Genomic DNA, 16,141 nt, shown 5'->3' with positions numbered 1-16,141 from the left:
TATATATATATATATATATATATATCTGTGGCTGGATGCCCCCCTCTCCTCCTCTCCTGTCTCGCTTGATAACCTCCATCTCTGTGATTTAGCTCTTCTGTGCCTGACGGCAGTGTGTGGATGCGGTGGATGGCGCTGTCCGCACCCCTCGTGCCGGCCGGCTGCAGAGGAGAAAGTGGGGATGACACAAATGATGCGAGTGAGCAGCAGTACGCCACGTAATGCACATGGGTAGAGGTGAAGGGCCTGTCTGTGTGATGGGCTCGTGGGCCTGCGCTATGTGGGGATGAATCACAGTACCTGTGGTATGCGGTTCACCACCTTATGGAGCTGCCCCTTTCACATGCTGGCATGTATGGCACACACACACACACACACACACACACACACGTACACACGCCAGCCCTGTTTCGGTCCTGCATGTGTGGTGTTTCAACCCGCTACGCAGCAGGGGGGAACACTGAGCCAGCCCCAGTCCACCTCCTGTTGTTACCCGCTCAACAACGTCATTATGGCACCGTAGATGGACATGACTCTGTCCTCACTATCACAATTCCCTCCTCTCATCCCCCTCTCTCCTGCAACACTCGAGCGCACGCATGTTTGTAGTGAATCCTCAGTCCACTGTGCACGCCAGCCTTCTTCCCCCTCCGCCTCCCTAGACGTGAGAAAGAGGCGTGGCCAATAAGACCGCGCCGCATCTCAATATCAGAAGACGTTGAGCATTGCCGCCACTACCGCCCATCACCATGGGCCGCGTCAAGGTGACACCGAAGGGAAAAGTGAAAAAGAACATCCCCATCACCCGTATAGGTAAGAAACAGTACCTGAAGCGGCGATTTGCCCACGTCCGCGCCGTGGACGTCGCCGGCGCCAACAACCGCTTCACTCAGAAGTACTTTGAGGGCAATAACACTGCCGAGCAAACCTTCACTCGCCTCGGACTTACCATCGACCCAAGTGCCTCGAAGTCGGTAACGGAGAAGCGCAAGGCAAAGGTGCGGCCGCAGACGCGTTGCGTCTTTGAAGAGCAAAGCGAGCTGGCGGAGAACGAGAAGCAGGTGAAGGCCACGAAAATCGGGCGCCCGGTCAGCGAGCAGGAAGGGTCCACCATCGCGAACTTGATTCAGCGTTACGGCACAGACCTGAAGCGCATGACGCTGGATCGGAAACTGAACCCATTCCAGCTCAACATGCGCCAACTGCAGCGACAAATCGTGAACTATCTCAAGTGGGAAAAGGCGGCCTTCCCAAAGGAGTTCGCCGAAGCGGAAGAGAAGGGCTGGTTTTCGATTGAGCAATTTGCTGACCCACACCTGCGCTCGGGCCAACGAGGGTAGTTGGCGTGCAGTCCTAACCTTCGACGGCCGCCTGGGTTGCGCTACCCTTCGAAAGATTGTGATGTACCCTCTTGCTCTGGTCTGCAGGTCCGCCATCACAACGCGCAAGGTGATGTTGTTGCCGCGACACCCTGTGTGTGTGTGTGTGTGTGTCTGCGGCTGCGGTGGACGGGGCAGTACCCGCCCCTGTTTGCTTGTGCCGCTGTGGTTGTTGGCTTCGCTCTTCCCCCTCCCCATCGTGTAACCTCGTCTACTAAAATGCCGCCGCGCCGGCCCCCTTCAGTCGGCCAGCCCTCTCTGTCCTCCCCCCTCCCCCCTAACGCGGGAGCACCTGTGGAGGTGAGCGAGACGGAAAAAAACAGAGCGTAAAGAACACACAAAATCAAAGCGAAGAAGCGTCCAGTGCGGTGCATCACCATCGCCCCAAGGGAAGGGGGCCATCGAGTGGGACAGAGTAGGGAGGGTGACGAAGGGCACCCCCGCCTCACGAGCGTTCCGTCCATCCACCCCACCCCCCATCCCCGAAAGCTTAAGTGTGGGTCTGAGTGCGGGAGAGAAAGAGAAGCCAGAGAAGGAAGCGGCGTGAAGTGCACCTCACCCTAGTAGTTGGCTTAGAGCAGCTTCAGCCGCTGCCTCTCGCCCTCACTTCACATTATCATGGTGGGCAGTTCTGCGTGTTGGCGCTGATGCGAGTAGCACGTTCGCCTCTCCACCTTCTCTGGGTTTCCGTGCCGCTGTTCTCGTTGTTGTGGCTGTAGCGGCGGCGGTCTCAACCCAGCCACTCCTCACTCGCTTCCTGCACAAGTCGCCTCCTTTGCTCGTTCCTCACGCCCATGTTTGCACGAACTGCCGAACTCGCTGCCCTCTCCGCCCGCCCCCCACCATCCGTTCTTCCTCTCTTCCACCCTCATACCCGCCCCCGCCTTTTTCTTTCGCCTCGTAACTTGTGAGCCCAAACGTGCATGCACGGCTCAGCGCTAAGCACTTCGCCACTCCCTTCGTTCTTCCTCCCTCCCTCCCTCACTCCCTCCCTCCCCTCCCACTGTCGCTCTCCACGCGCACATAACCGCAGTCGCTACGAGGCACGAAGGAAAAAGGCGCATCAGCGACTCAAAGGGGACAATGTCGTTTCAGGATGTTGGCGTGGGCTTCGTCCAGCACTACTACAACTTCTTCGCCACCCAACGCAGCCTACTGGCCGGCATTTACCGCCCCAATACGCTGTTGACGTGGCAGAGGGAACAGGTGCAAGGTGTGGACGCGATCATGGCGCGCTTTGCAAACCTCGGCTTCGCTGAGGCTGCCTTCAAGCAGGACAACGTCGATTGTCAGCCCTCACTAAGCGGCGGTGTGCTTGTCGTCGTGAACGGCGAGGTCCAGTTGAAAGAAGAGCACCACTCGCTCAAGTTTAACGACGTCTTCCACCTGGCGCAGGACAACGGCCAGTGGTACGTGTCGAATCAGGTCTTCAACATTGTCGGTGGCGGCGGCCAGTGAGCAATCGTAGCCGAAGGACCAGTCGTGAGATACCGGTGCGCTGTACCCACCACGCCCCCGCCCCCTTTGTACTTTTCCCTCCGCCTATCGCGCCCATCTCACCCAACCTGGAAGCTGAGCAAGAGAACCAACTCTCTGATCGCTCTTGTCCCACCAACACAGCTACCATCGTCACTGTCGCACCCACCCCCACCCCTTTCTCCTCCTCATCCTTGCCTCTCGCTCATCCCCTGCGTGGGCGTGTCTGTGCGCGTGTGATTGGAGGAGGTGGGGAGGACGTGGAGAATGAAGAACCCCGTGGCAGCAGGAAAGAGACACAGACGTGTGCACGGGTGTGTACGAAAGGGGGAAGGCAGGGATGGGCTGGTGTGTGTGTGTGTATGGAGTAATGGTTAGCGTGGACCCAGTGGCGCACTCTCGCTCTCTCCCCTTTTAAGGAAGCGAAACGGGGAACGGACGAGACCTCCCCCCAAAGAAGATAAAAAATGGGAGACACACGCGTCAGTCAGCGGAAGAAACAGCGGGAGGGTGCGCAGACACACGCACACACACGCTCGCTCGCCTGGTGCCGTTTTGTGATGGTGGCGGCGTGTGTGGTCTTCGTAAAATCACAGAGAAATTACTCGTTGGCATTTTCCTGGTGGCTCACGCCTGCTTTCTCCCTCCGCGTGTGTGTGTGTGTGTGTGTGCAACGGTGCTCATGTCTGCCTCATCTCACAGCACTCCTCTCTCCACTTGCCCCGACACCTGCTCCTTCGCTGCTGCTCCCCAGATTGAAAGTCCCTTTCTCCCATCCGCTATCACCGGCACGCCAAGGACAAACTCACTGAGCGGTGACTACCACGCTGTATGGATAGCCTGTACCACACCACTGTCGAGCCGGTACTCTTGCGAGAGTGCCAGCAAGGCGGCGAAGAAACAGCGGCGGCAAATCTCACAACTGCGCTTCACCGGGTACCAAAGGTGGATTTGCACTGCCACCTTAACGGTAGTGTATCTGCGCCGCTGCTGGCGCACCTCGAGCGGCTCCTCATTCATAGCGGTGCCCCGGCGAGTGGGCCGGATAGGGGCAACGGCGGCGGCAAGGTCGGCGATGACGAGGCGGGTCACACCTCCTTCTTCAACTCTCAAGAGAAGCGGAAGCATAATGGGCTCACGGCATCTCCGGCGGACAGGACCGGCGGGGCAGCGGCGGCCACGCCAGCAGAGCTGATGCACCGATGCTTCACCGTCTTCGAGGCCATCTACACGGTCATGACAAGTCTCGCGTTCACCCGGCTGGCTGTTCAAGACGTGCTCTTCGCCAGTGCTGCGGAAAACATCCTCGCGATGGAAATTCGGACGTCGATGCGAGACGGAATGCGGCGCACTTTCCGACAAGACGTGGCCGACGAGGAGGTGACGAAAGAGATGTACGTGGACACGGTCACCAAGACCGTCGAGCACCTACTCTGTGGTGGATTGGTTGACTTAGCGACGGGTGAGCTGCTGTCTGCAGAGGCGTCGGCGCACGTCTTGGCGTGGGGTAAGGCCTCTCTGAAGCACGACTGCACAGCGAAAGACGAGGCCAGTGAAGAAGGGGCAGCGGCGCAGTGGTGGCAGTTGTACGAAAACATCTACTGCAGCCTCCTGCAGCCGGAGTCGGGGGCGTCATGCATCCAAGAACGCCGCCGATACTTTCTCGACCACATCCTCTCGAACCTAACGGAGCGCATGCACGTGCGTCTGCTGCTCTCCATCAACCGTGGCGCCACTGAGGCGGCCGCCTGGGAAGCGGCGCGGCTTACCACGAAGACACAGCAGCGGCAGATAATGGAGTTCCACTCGTGGTGCATGGTCCACATGTGGCGCCGCAACGGCGGAGGAACGGGGCGCGACGCGGGCATTCGCCATTCTTCATCTCTGGGTTCGCGAACCGATGCGTCCCTCTTCTCCTCTTTTCTTCATCGCCGACTGCGCCAGACGTGCTGGGTCACCGGCATGGACCTCTCGGGCAACTGCTACAAGGGCACGTACATGGTACTGGAGCCGGCGCTAGCCGCCGCGCGGAAAGGTGGGGCAGCAGTGCAGGATAGCAACGGCACCGACACCAGCAGCAGCGACATACGCGTGACGGCCTCCATCACTATTCACGCAGGAGAGAAGCAGGACCCACAGGAACTGCACGAAATGGTGCTGTTCGCTCCGGAGCGATGGGGCCATCTCGTCTTCACGGACAACACAAGCCTGTCTGCCATTCTCGCGGCGCAGCAGGGGATTGAGCTGTGCCTCACAAGCAATCTGCTGACGGGAGGTCACTCTCACGTTGTGGATCACCACCTCGGTGGCCTCCTCCAGCTCTGGGAATCCATGCCAGAGAGTCGGGGCGGCGTCGAAGAGGGCACGAACTCATTTCCGTGCTACGTCGCCACAGAGGCGGTCCGTCTTGCCCATAGGGAGGCACGCGCAATGCGTCGCTGTGGCGGTCCCATCACCGTGTCCGAGTCATCAGAAACAGCGGATGCTGACAGCGGCGATACAGCGAGCACGTTTGTCTTGCCGAACATCTCTTTCCACACGGATGACAGAGGTGTCTTTGGCACTACACTGTCCAAGGAGCTGCACTTGGCCTCCCAGCACCCCGCCATTGGGCAACTGTGCAATCGGCTGACGGCGACTGTGGCGGGTGTGACCAACGGCGATGCAGCGTCGCAGACGCCGTCCGCAGCAACCCTTGCGCACTTCTTCTGGCTGTTGGAGCGTCTGTCCCTGGCACAGGTCTTCGAGCTGCCGTTGCCAGTGCAGCTGCTCGCAGCCGCCCTCCATGACTCCTACTCATGCGTATCCGAGCCGGCCGCCGCTTATGAAGGCTGTGCGCTCGGCGTGCTACAGGGAGCGGAGATGGGCGACTGGCGCGACTGGGAGTCGTTTGTGCGTGTGTGCAACAGCATTGCTGCCTCACCTGTAGACGCAACGACGGCGCCGTCGGTGACGCCGCTGCCATCGCGTCTAAGTCGGTGGGAGTGGGCGTGGCTCACTAAGTGCTTTGACCGCTACTACGACTAGCCTGGTGGCGCAAAGCCGGTCGGCCCCCCCCCATACCCCGCTCCATCTCCATGGCTCTGGCTCCCAGCGTGGGTGGGTTTCCCACTCGCGCTGCACGGACACTGGCGCGTAGGCTGCACCACCTTACGCACCTGTGTCCCCAAGTCACCTCTGGATCATTCTTATCCGTCCTGCTCGCGTCTTTTACCAGGCTGTGTTGTTGTTGTTGTTGACCTGAATGCCTCCTCCTATCGTTTCAAGTGTGGCTGACTGGCAGACGGCTGCCCACTCACCCACAACTTCCTCACCCCACACAGACACGCAGCGCAGCCCGCCCCCGCCCCCCCACCCCCTTTGTCCTTCATTGAAGCGGAAAGGCGCAGACGTATTTAATGATCCCGCCACCTTGCAGAGCGCCAGCACCGTTGATTTCCTCGTCCGCTCGCATACTTTGCGTCCCTGTGCAAAACGGGCGGGGGGAAGGTGCGGCATGGTCGCTAAAGTCACAGCCTCAAGTAGAAATCCGGCAGCAGAAACGACGCGCAGTGTGGTACTCCGGCGTGCGGATGGGGAGAGAGGTGGGTGCTTGCCTGCGCGTGTCGGAACACCTCCGCCCACCCTCCAGCCCCCCCTCTCAATCATCTAACGTCTGTGCAAGTGGAAGTAGGAGAGAGGCATGCAGAGCATCAGGGATGCAGCGCATTCTTCTTGCTCGCAAGGGAATCGGCAGCCTCCTCCCTTCCCACCCACCCACCCACCCCAGAGCGTGTCCATCACCGGTTGTCTCCACACTGTTTGCCGCTTCACTCCTCCCATAAGATCTCCCTCTGCGCATACGCCTATCACTCAGTGCCGGGTGTCTGTACTGCATGTTTCTGCGAGTGTGCCCTTGTATAGATACACAGAGATCAGGACCTGCGGAGGGCACACGGGCAAGGGGCACAGCAGCAACGTCGCATACATGTACGGGCGGACAGGCATAATACAAGAGCGTGGGGGGAGGGGGGGAGAAGACCCTTCTACCTGTGTGAGAGGGGGCGGCTCGTATTCATGTGACGTCTGTTTCTCTCGTCCTGTTGCTTCCCGCGCACATCACCTCCCCCTTTTCGTGTTTCTTTGGCTGGAAGATAAGTGAGCGAGGTGGAAGAAAACTATTGCCAGACTGTAGCTGTGTGTGGGTGTGTGGGTGTGGGTGGACACGCGTGTCTGCTCCTTCACATGCGAGAGGCCTCTATACACGCACCCACGAGCACAGCAAGACCGCTACCCTAGTGCAACCGCACACACACACACACAGATCCACCACGACCTTCACCCCTCTCGCTACTGGCTTCAAAGCTGCTCCCCACTACCCCTCCCCCGCCCCCCCCCCCCGGGCCCTTTTACGGGCGCCCGTCTCCCCTTGCCTTTCTTCTTGCAGAGCGCACAACGACGTCACCGCTCACCATCGCAGAAACAGCGCCACGGTGATGAGTCGCTACCGCCATCCGCTCTCACCGATTTTCTCGTTCTTGCCTCTCTCCCTCCCCGCTGCCACCATAGCTGCAGTCTGCACCACCACCACCCCCGGTAGCGCACACAACGCGACACACAGAGAGGAGCGCGTGCGTAGCACAACAGCGACTGTCGAAGTAGAAAAGACAAAAAAGAGGGCTAGGCGCCCACACAAGCGCACCTCTGTCACACTATCTTCCGCATCATCACCCAAAACTCGCAGCACAGCCGAGGCTTTGTCGCTCCTCATCCCACTGCATCGTGTGTGTGGGTACATGTCCGTGTGACATCGCACCCACACGCACACACAGATGTCAGCAGCGCACACAACCTGCTGAAAGCACCACACACACACACACACACACACGCAAGCGAGCACTGCACACACCCCGGAACGCCACACTACTCACCGCACTTTCACCCGTTTCGCTTTTGTTTCTGCTGGGGTTCCCCTAGCTGCCATTGCCTCCTCCTGCGCCTTTTGCTGCTCCTCTGCTGGCTGACCCGCCTCTCTTGCCTCTTAGCCACCATGCCTCCTAAGAAACGCAAAGCCGTGAAGCGAAAGGCAGAGACCACCGTCACCACGCCGGCAGCCGTGGCAGCGGCAAAGAAGAACTCCCCGAAGGCAGTGAAAAAAATCCCGCCAAAGCCAACAACAGCCAAGAAGCGCGCGGTGCAGCGACTCTGCACCTCACCAGCCTCGCGGGTGGTCTCGAAAGCGGCAACACGGAAGGCAATCGTTGTGAAGGCCACCGCAGCTGCTGCCAAAGTGAAGCCGGTACGAACGCCGAGCAGCAGCGGCAGCCACACATGTAGTGGTGCCTCATCACAGCACTCGACTAAGACGCCAGAGAGTCGTCAGACAGCTGAGAAGACCGCCGCCCCTAGCACAGTAAGGCGAAAGTCATTGCCATCGCCGTCACCGCCCGCTGCAACGAGAGCAGCGGCCGTGGCAAAGCCGGCACCAACCACCGGGACACATCGAAGGAGGTCCACAGCCAAGCAGCCGCCTCAGACAAACGAAGAGCTCGACGATGGCCGCATCACCAGCCGCGCCGAAGAGAACAAGGCGGCGCAGACTGACAGAAAGGATGCGCATGATGATACGGCGGCGGCACCATCAAGACCAACAGCACGGACATCGACGGCGACGCGAGCGGCGCCGTCCATCGTCGTGGTAACTGTCAACGAGAATAAGAGCGAAGACGAGGACAGCGATGACGAAGACACCATCCTCTTCCGCAGTGGCGTGGACGTCGCTGACATGGTTGGTGCCACAAGGAGCAGCGACGGCGCTCGCCAGAGTCACCGCGACGCTCTGCCGACGCTGCCTCACGTCTCACTCATGGCGTCGACTGCCACAGCAGTGGAGCAGCGCCTCGTCTCGTCCCCAGAGATCTCACCAACTCATCCCCTTCACCTCCTCCACCGCGAAGCTGGGGGTGGTGGGAGCAGCAGCGCCACCCTAGATCTTCGCCGGTGTACGACACCCCCATTGCAACCGACCGAGCGCGGCGCTGAGAGTCTAAACCGTCAAAGCCCTGAGAGCAGCCCAGAGGCCCTCATGGCAGACAGCGAGAGGAAGTCCAGCAGCCACCGGTGGCAGCGGCAGTTGTTAGCCAGTGGCACCCCAGCCACGCAGCATCTGCTCCAGGAGAACGAGAAAGGCGAGGAGATGCTGCAAGACGACGGCGATAGACACAGTAGCACTTCCCCCGTGCATGCAACGGAGACAGTCAAGCAGTTGTTCACTCAACCTGCACGCTCCATCTCACTCACCCCAACATCCGCAGATGACTCGCTGAATGGCACCCTCATCATGGGCCGCGGCAGCGAGGAGGACGGCCTCGAGGAAACAGACGCTCAGGCGCTTCACCAACGACAGCAGCAACGCCATCAATACCAGCCATGTCCTCTGGGTCTCAGCAACATCGCCACCCGCGGTGACAGCGAGAGCCAATGGAGCGTGGAGAGAGGGACCAAGGGGCCGCCGCTGCCGCCAGGCTCGGCCACAGCCGCCACATCGCCTCGATTGCCCTCACTGGTGCCACGTGACGGCAGCGGCACCGAGGAACATCGTTGTGGCACATCATCGTGGTTATTGTCGACGCAGTCGTCAGCATTAAAAGACGACGAGGTTCTGTCGTCGCAGCAGCCCAAAACTGCGGCGTCTGTCGCTCCGTCCTTCCCCGCCCCGGCGGGACACCTGCGGATGGGTGGCAACACGAGCCGCCAGCACTCTCCCTCAGCCTGCTCGTACGCGTGGCTGAAGCAGACACCGGGTGGGGGCGTGGTGGAGGCGAGCCACCCCGCTGCGCCGCTACCCTCCGCGACCCCGTCCTCCTTCCCTACTCACCCGCTCTTCCAGCAGCAGCAGTGGTTATCATACGCATACCTTAACCTGAGCTTCACCTCCCCATCCTCCTCTCAGCTCACGCGACTCGCGGATATGGAGACAACTAGAGAGGCCGACGCCGACGTGGAAGAGAGTCAGCCCCCGACGGCGACAACCCCGCAGCGGCAGCGACGGCGAGAACCTCCTGTGTGGCGATCCCCGCAGATTACGCGGCTGCCCAAATCATTAAGCGTCTCACCGACGTCCCGGCGCGGTGACAGTCGCGAGGGCGCTGTGAAGGCTAGCGCCGCCTTGCCCGCGGCCCAACTACCATCACAGACGCAGCCTGTCGCATCCTCTGCGTCTCCAGCCTCCAGCTCCATTGGAGAAACAACACAGACGTTCACGCAGGCCTCTGCGAACGCGGCGGGTGGCTCGGAGGCCCCATTGCCAGTAGTACCGAGTGGGCCGACCACAGCATCAGCGGCCAGTCGACCATCGACGCAGCTCATTACGAAGGCGGCGGCGACGCGGCCCATTGCCTCCCCGGGCACCATGTGGATCTGCTTGGATGATGACGACGATAACGACAGCGAAGGCGAGGACGGCGTTGCGGAGGCAACGAGGGCGGTGCCACTCCACAACAGCAGCGATTCCCTTCTCGTCTCCGTGAAGAAGGAAATCGACGCGGAGGCGGACGGAGAAAAAACCGACGCAGTGCGGGTGCTGTCCGGGCATGCCGCGCACTCCGGCACGTCGGCCTCGCCGTCGAGGTCGCCACGTGAGCGGGGGATGGCAGTAGGCGAAGGAGAACAGACAGAGGTCTATGAGCGGCTGAGAAGCCAATGTCCCAGCCCGAGTAAAACAGAGAGCGGCGACGCTGTCGTTCGCGTTGACCAATCGAGTGTCCCTGTCTCATCCCCAGCGCAGGCCCTCCGCCGGCCACCAGCGGAGAAGAGCCACCCCATCGCCGAGATTTTGCCACCGACCTTTCGCCCCCGTCGACGTCCACCAGACACGTCTGCCGATCCTGCACTCTCACTCGGCACTGGAAGTGCCACCCAACAGCGGCTATCAAGTGGGCTGGGGCCTCACTGCTACATCAACCTAGACGACGACACGGAGGAGGAGGACGAGGACACCAACGAAGCGCCGCCGCGTCAGCGCACTCGAGACGCACCCCCGTCGCTTGCGCTGTTTCACACATCGCCAGTCACGGGCGGAGAGGTACATGCTCAGCTGTCACTACCGTTGATTATCGATGATGACGACGACGACAGCACCCCAGAAGGTGACGGCGAGACGCACATGACGGAGTCTGGTAGTCTGGAGGTGGAGAGGGATGCAATATCGCTGAAGACACCAAAAACCGCGAGAGATGCTCGTGTGGAAAGGGCGAATGAAGTTGTTGCCAACGAGGAGGATGACGACGGACTGCTCAAGAGTCCACAGAAGCCACACGTGAAGGACTTTATCTTCCCAAACCGGCTGGATCCAGGGCGGCGCCCCTCCAGCCCCCTCTACCGGAGCATCCACGCATACCAGCAGCAGCTACAGCAGCTGGCGCAGGGTAAGGGAGAAGAACACGCGGCACGGCGCGTTGCCGCCGCCGCCTTGCTGCCGCAGGAAGGCGACAACGCAGACCGTCATCATCTACCACAGACCACTGTAATTCCTGTGGCAACCAGAGACGTGACGGGCACCGCTGCCGACGTTGCCGCGGCTGGCCAAGTTGCCCACAAGCGCAGTCGCGCGAAGAGCGCCAAGACTGAGGCCGCAGTGTCCACCCCAACGCCCCCGGACTGGGGCCGCCCAGCCGACGCGCTCCTGCGCGACTTCTTTCCAACCAAACCCACCAAGAGGAACTTCATGGAGGCGGCGCGGAATGTGCTCTCCCCGATGCACTTTCTCCACCCTGGCGACTTCTGGGCCGCTTTTGCATCAGCTGAGTTCGTCGGGGAGGGGAGCTTTGGGTTGGTGTGGCGCTGTCTCACGGTGGATGGCGACCTCGTCGCTGTCAAGTCATGTCCAATCATCCTGCGCACCAAGGCGAACATTGAAGACTCCTTTTCCACGATACGCGAGATTGCCACGATGCGCTTCCTGAACGAGATGCAGGTACCCTACATCCTTCCACTGCACAGCGCCTTCTTTGTCCACGGGCAGGAGGCGCTGCCGCCTCTGGCGCAGGAGGCGCTGGACTGGCACCGGCAGCTGCGCAAGAGAGCGGAAGAAGCAGCGCTGGAGGTGGAAGTGCAGCTCCTCTCCCGTGGAGGGCACCGCCGCGCCTCGCACACAGCGGCGGAAGAGAATGCCGAGGACGCACTACTGACGCTGGAGCAGCAAGTAGCAATGCAGATGGAGCGGCTTGCCTCTGAGGAGGGACCAGAGGAGCGGGCCACACGGGCGCGGCTGCAATCGGTCCGTCTGCCGCGTTTCCTCTCCATCACCCACGACGACTTAATCCAGAGCGACGCAACGGCGTTCCTCGTGATGGAACTGTGCGACGGCGATGTGGAGGGTATCCCGCGCAGCGACGGCATTGCAAAGGGCGTGGTGTACTGCGTGAGCTCGGCGCTCGCAGCGATGCACGAACTGGGACTGCTCCACCTCGACCTCAAGCCGAGCAACATTCTCTTCGCCTACGAGCACGGGCCTTCGCAGCAGAGGCTGCAACCGCAGCAGCAATTCAGCGCGTCGGGCACCACGATGGACGCTATCAAGTTCTATCTTTCTGACTTTGGCAACTGCCGCCTCGTCGGCCCGGACCCCATGGACGAAGTGCAGGACTCGTACGGGACCTTCGAATACATGGACCTGCGCGCGCTACGTGAAGCCGTGTGTGGACGTCCAACCGACGCCTTCAGCCTCGGTGCGACGCTGTATGAGCTACTCTACGGTCGGCGGCTGTACCCAAAGTGTCGGAATCCACGCTGCAGCAGTGACGGCGACCACTCACGCGAGTGCTTCGTAGAGGTGGCAAGTCAGCCTGTTCTGCTGCCTACAGTCGGGTCGCCCCCGGCAGCAGCAATAGTGACGCCGACCACAACAATAGGCCTCAACGCCGCTGCCGGCGGACATGCGCACGGCCACCATGCACAAGTTCGCACCAGTGGCAACAACAGCCTCAACACCAACGGCCCCTCTCTTACACCGCTGCAGTACCTCACACTGGCGCTGCTGCGGCAGTCCTGGGCGGAGCGCATGGCAGCTGAGGAGTGCCGCCGCTACCTTGTGCAAACCTTCAACATCACCCAAACAGAAGACGTGAGCCCCTAAAAGTGTTTGCCCTCTTGTCTGCAACCCTACTTCAAGAGGATGCGCACCCCTTGAACACACGCGCGCACCTGCACCCTGTTCTCCTCCACGGCTTGCTGCCTCCTCTGGTGCTCACATGGGTGTAGAAGCACCTGTGCCTTATGCTTGCGCGTGTGAGGGGCGGGGGGGGGTACGCAACTCTTTCACCCTCTCTCTCTTACGCCTCAACTCGTTTCCTCCTGGCGCAAAGGGGAACGCTCGCGATGACGAAGCGCGGAGGTGAGTTGAGGAGGGATCACGGATGGAGCGGCTGTCAAGGTGGCACACCAGCCCGCCCGTCACGCGACCCCCTCCCCCTCCCTCTCTCTCTCTCTCGCTGTGCGCTTGTTGCGTAAGCAACAGCTCTTCGCCTCCCCCGTGCGCGGGGGGTGACGTAACGCGCCTCTCCCAGCCTCTTGCTGTTGGCTAGACACCCACACACACACACGCACCATCGGCATGGACTTTCTCGTATTTACCGCTCGTGAGGGCTGGACAGTCGGGAAAGCAGCACCGCAGTCTCCCACCTCCTTCTCTACTTCCTGGCGTGCCTCTCCCTCTCACCCTCTTCTCTGCGTCTCCCTCTCGTCTTTGCTTCACTGCGCTTTGGCATCGACATTGTGCCATTGAACGAAAACACGCACATTGCGGTGCACCCCGCCACACACGCGCACGCCGCCAGGTACGACCTGTGCACGGGCGGCATTTGGGGGGGATTACTTAGTACCATCCCTCCTGTCCTCCTGCACTCTCTCTCTATCGACACACGGCCCCTTAGTCTTCATCTCCGACATGTACCAAGTGCTCACCGTTGCGCGCATGACGGCGTGTAGGGCTGCAGCGGTGCCGACACGTGTGCTGGTATCCCACCAACGCCACCTGCACACGACTCCAGACCTTCAAGGTGTCGCGAATAATTCGGCATCCTTGACAGCATCACCACACAAAAGTGCGCGCGCGTCGGCAGCCGCAGCAGCTGCGACTGGTGCTGTTGGCAGCAGCGGCGGTGGCGCCGGTGACAGCGATAGAAGCCGCAGTCGTGCGCCGCCGCTCTACGACCCCAAGATCGCCCGTCGCCCTATCGAGGGTGGTTGCCTGCCTGGCATCTCCCCCCACACCTCCTCGCTAGCGAGTCACACGCCACCGCCGCGCACGGCGATGACCACACCCGGGGCTTCCCCAGGAGGTGTGGAGTACAGCAAAAAGAGGCAAGACGACGCGGAGGCGTCTGAGCTGCGCCGCCGCACGGTACGGCGGGCCACAGATGCGCAACGCGCCGGGCAGGAACCGCTACAGCAGCAGGAGGGCCTCAGCGAGAGTGACAAGTGGTGGCCACCAGCGAACCAGAACTGGTCTGGCCGCATGTTCGGCTCCCCCTTCGACAAGAACAAGAAGAAGCTGGACGGCATGTTTGTGCCGGAGCTAAAGGAGGTGTTTAGCCCGGAGAAGCCGCTGGAGCTGAGTTACGAGGGCGACAACTTCTTCATCAACTCCGACTTCCACATGGCGGATGAGACGTTCGAGGAGACGCGGCGCTTTGTGCCGCCGCCAAGCTTCGACCCAGCCGTCGACGAGATCGACGACGATGGCTTCACCGACAGCAAAGTTATGTTTGACATCCAAGCCGCCTTGGAGGAGGATAAAAAGCGGCTGGAGGCGTTTGGCAACCCCATGACGGTGGAGGACCAGGTAGACCACCTCCTCGCCCCTCAGCGCGACGGGCAGGAGAACATCCAGCAGCGGCAGGAGTTCAATGGTTTCGTGCACTGGGGGCTGCTGCACGGGGCGCACCTGGTGTTGGAGGAAAATCAGGATGCAAAGCGCGCGCACGAGTTTGTGAACCGCTATATGCGCGATATCGACCTCTTCGAGAAGTGGCTGGAGCATCCAAAGGTGCGGACGCACATCCAGAAGAAGTTTGGAATCGACATGTCCGCCAAGTTCGATAAGTTGATGGCGCTGACCATGGCCATGTACACGCGGTCGAAGATCCAAGTGTACGAAGACGACCCAGCCGGGGCCCTCAAGTCCCTGACAGCCAGCATGAGCTTCATCACGGAAGGGGCCGACCTGAAGAAGGAACGCCATCGTAAGGCCCTTGGGGCGGTGCTTGTCGCCCGTGGCATGATCTACTGCAAGCTCAAGTCATTTCACCGCGCCGAGGATGACCTGACACGCGCGCTGGCCTTCGTCAAGGCAAACCGCTCCGCCACGCTATACCAGCTGCGCGCCGAGGCGAGGGAGGCACTGGGCCGCATTGACGAGGCCCGCGCCGACGAGGAGCGCGCCGCGCAGATTTGGGAGGAGGCGGAGGTCATCAGGCCTGGCATGGATGGTGCGCCGCGCAAGTTTGTGACGTAGTCCCCACTCCCCAACCCGCTACTTCTCTAATCCTCTCACATTGTGAAGATGGTGAAGTGGCGCCGTTGCGTTGGGGAGGGGGACGTGCGTGCGTGCGTGCGAGTAGGCCATCTGTAGGCCTTTTGCGGTTGGGGTTTTTTTTTTCAGCGGCTGTTGCCCAGTAGCGCGTCCTGGCCAGGGGCGGTGTTGTGGACGTGCTGAGGACTGACTCTTCTTCCCACGCGCACCGATATGTGTAGTGAACGAAACGCTTGCAACTCAGGGATTGATTGGTCGGTTGGGGGGTACTCACAGCCAGACGCTCCGGCAGCTGCACAGCGAGCGAGCGAGACACCCAAGCCTCTCCTTCGATGATACACCAATGCCCGTTGTGTTCTGTGATGCACACAAATGACGACTCGCGAGGGTGAAAGAGAAAAGGCAAAAGGGAAGGAGGGGGAGAAAGGGGCAGGGTGCAGCACCAGTGGGAGTTACAGCCCTGAGTTGTAGCCACCCACGACCACCATCAACCCCTTCTCCTCCGGTCTCCTCTTCCGGGAATGGGGAAGCGACCCTCGAGCAAAAGTGCCGCCACGTACGGCCCCTCTCCCCCTCCCCTGCGTACGCGGCCGTCACGCCCGCCCTCGTACATCACTTCCGCTATCTCATCCCCCCCCCCTCCTCTCTCTCTCGGTCTGCGTAATACTGCACGATTGCCCGGCCTTTCGTTTTTTGTTTTCGTGGCTCATGCGGCCCACAGGTGTGAACTCGTGAAGGTTCTCATCCGCTCACATCCTCTCCTTGCTGGAACAGC

General features: G+C 60.9%; 5 protein-coding genes across 5 annotated transcripts; all 5 read left to right on the top strand.

The window, feature by feature from the left end:
* Nucleotides 1-749: 749 nt before the first annotated feature.
* Nucleotides 750-1,340, top strand: LPMP_100790 (ribosome biogenesis protein, putative; the record flags this gene model as incomplete). The annotated part of the gene is made up of 1 exon (XM_010698500.1): nt 750-1,340. One exon carries the CDS (start codon nt 750-752, stop codon nt 1,338-1,340), a length of 591 nt encoding a protein of 196 aa, XP_010696802.1.
* Nucleotides 1,341-2,462: 1,122 nt separating this feature from the next.
* LPMP_100780 (nuclear transport factor 2, putative) lies at nt 2,463-2,837 on the top strand (the record flags this gene model as incomplete). Its single annotated transcript, XM_010698499.1, has 1 exon — nt 2,463-2,837. One exon carries the CDS (start codon nt 2,463-2,465, stop codon nt 2,835-2,837), a length of 375 nt encoding a protein of 124 aa, XP_010696801.1.
* An 849-nt stretch (nt 2,838-3,686) lies between these two features.
* LPMP_100770 (hypothetical protein) lies at nt 3,687-5,882 on the top strand (the record flags this gene model as incomplete). The annotated part of the gene is made up of 1 exon (XM_010698498.1): nt 3,687-5,882. The coding sequence occupies one exon, from the start codon at nt 3,687-3,689 to the stop codon at nt 5,880-5,882; it is 2,196 nt and encodes a 731-aa protein (XP_010696800.1).
* A 2,002-nt stretch (nt 5,883-7,884) lies between these two features.
* On the top strand, nt 7,885-12,969 carry LPMP_100760 (protein kinase, putative; the record flags this gene model as incomplete). Its single annotated transcript, XM_010698497.1, has 1 exon — nt 7,885-12,969. One exon carries the CDS (start codon nt 7,885-7,887, stop codon nt 12,967-12,969), a length of 5,085 nt encoding a protein of 1,694 aa, XP_010696799.1.
* A 1,176-nt stretch (nt 12,970-14,145) lies between these two features.
* On the top strand, nt 14,146-15,348 carry LPMP_100750 (hypothetical protein; the record flags this gene model as incomplete). Its single annotated transcript, XM_010698496.1, has 1 exon — nt 14,146-15,348. One exon carries the CDS (start codon nt 14,146-14,148, stop codon nt 15,346-15,348), a length of 1,203 nt encoding a protein of 400 aa, XP_010696798.1.
* Between the last annotated feature and the right edge of the window lie 793 nt (nt 15,349-16,141).

Source organism: Leishmania panamensis (genome assembly GCF_000755165.1).
Source record: "Leishmania panamensis strain MHOM/PA/94/PSC-1 chromosome 10 sequence".
In the NCBI taxonomy this organism is placed as follows: domain Eukaryota; phylum Euglenozoa; class Kinetoplastea; order Trypanosomatida; family Trypanosomatidae; genus Leishmania; species Leishmania panamensis.
Note: the sequence above shows the minus strand (reverse complement) of the source record. Positions and strands in the feature narration are given on the sequence as shown.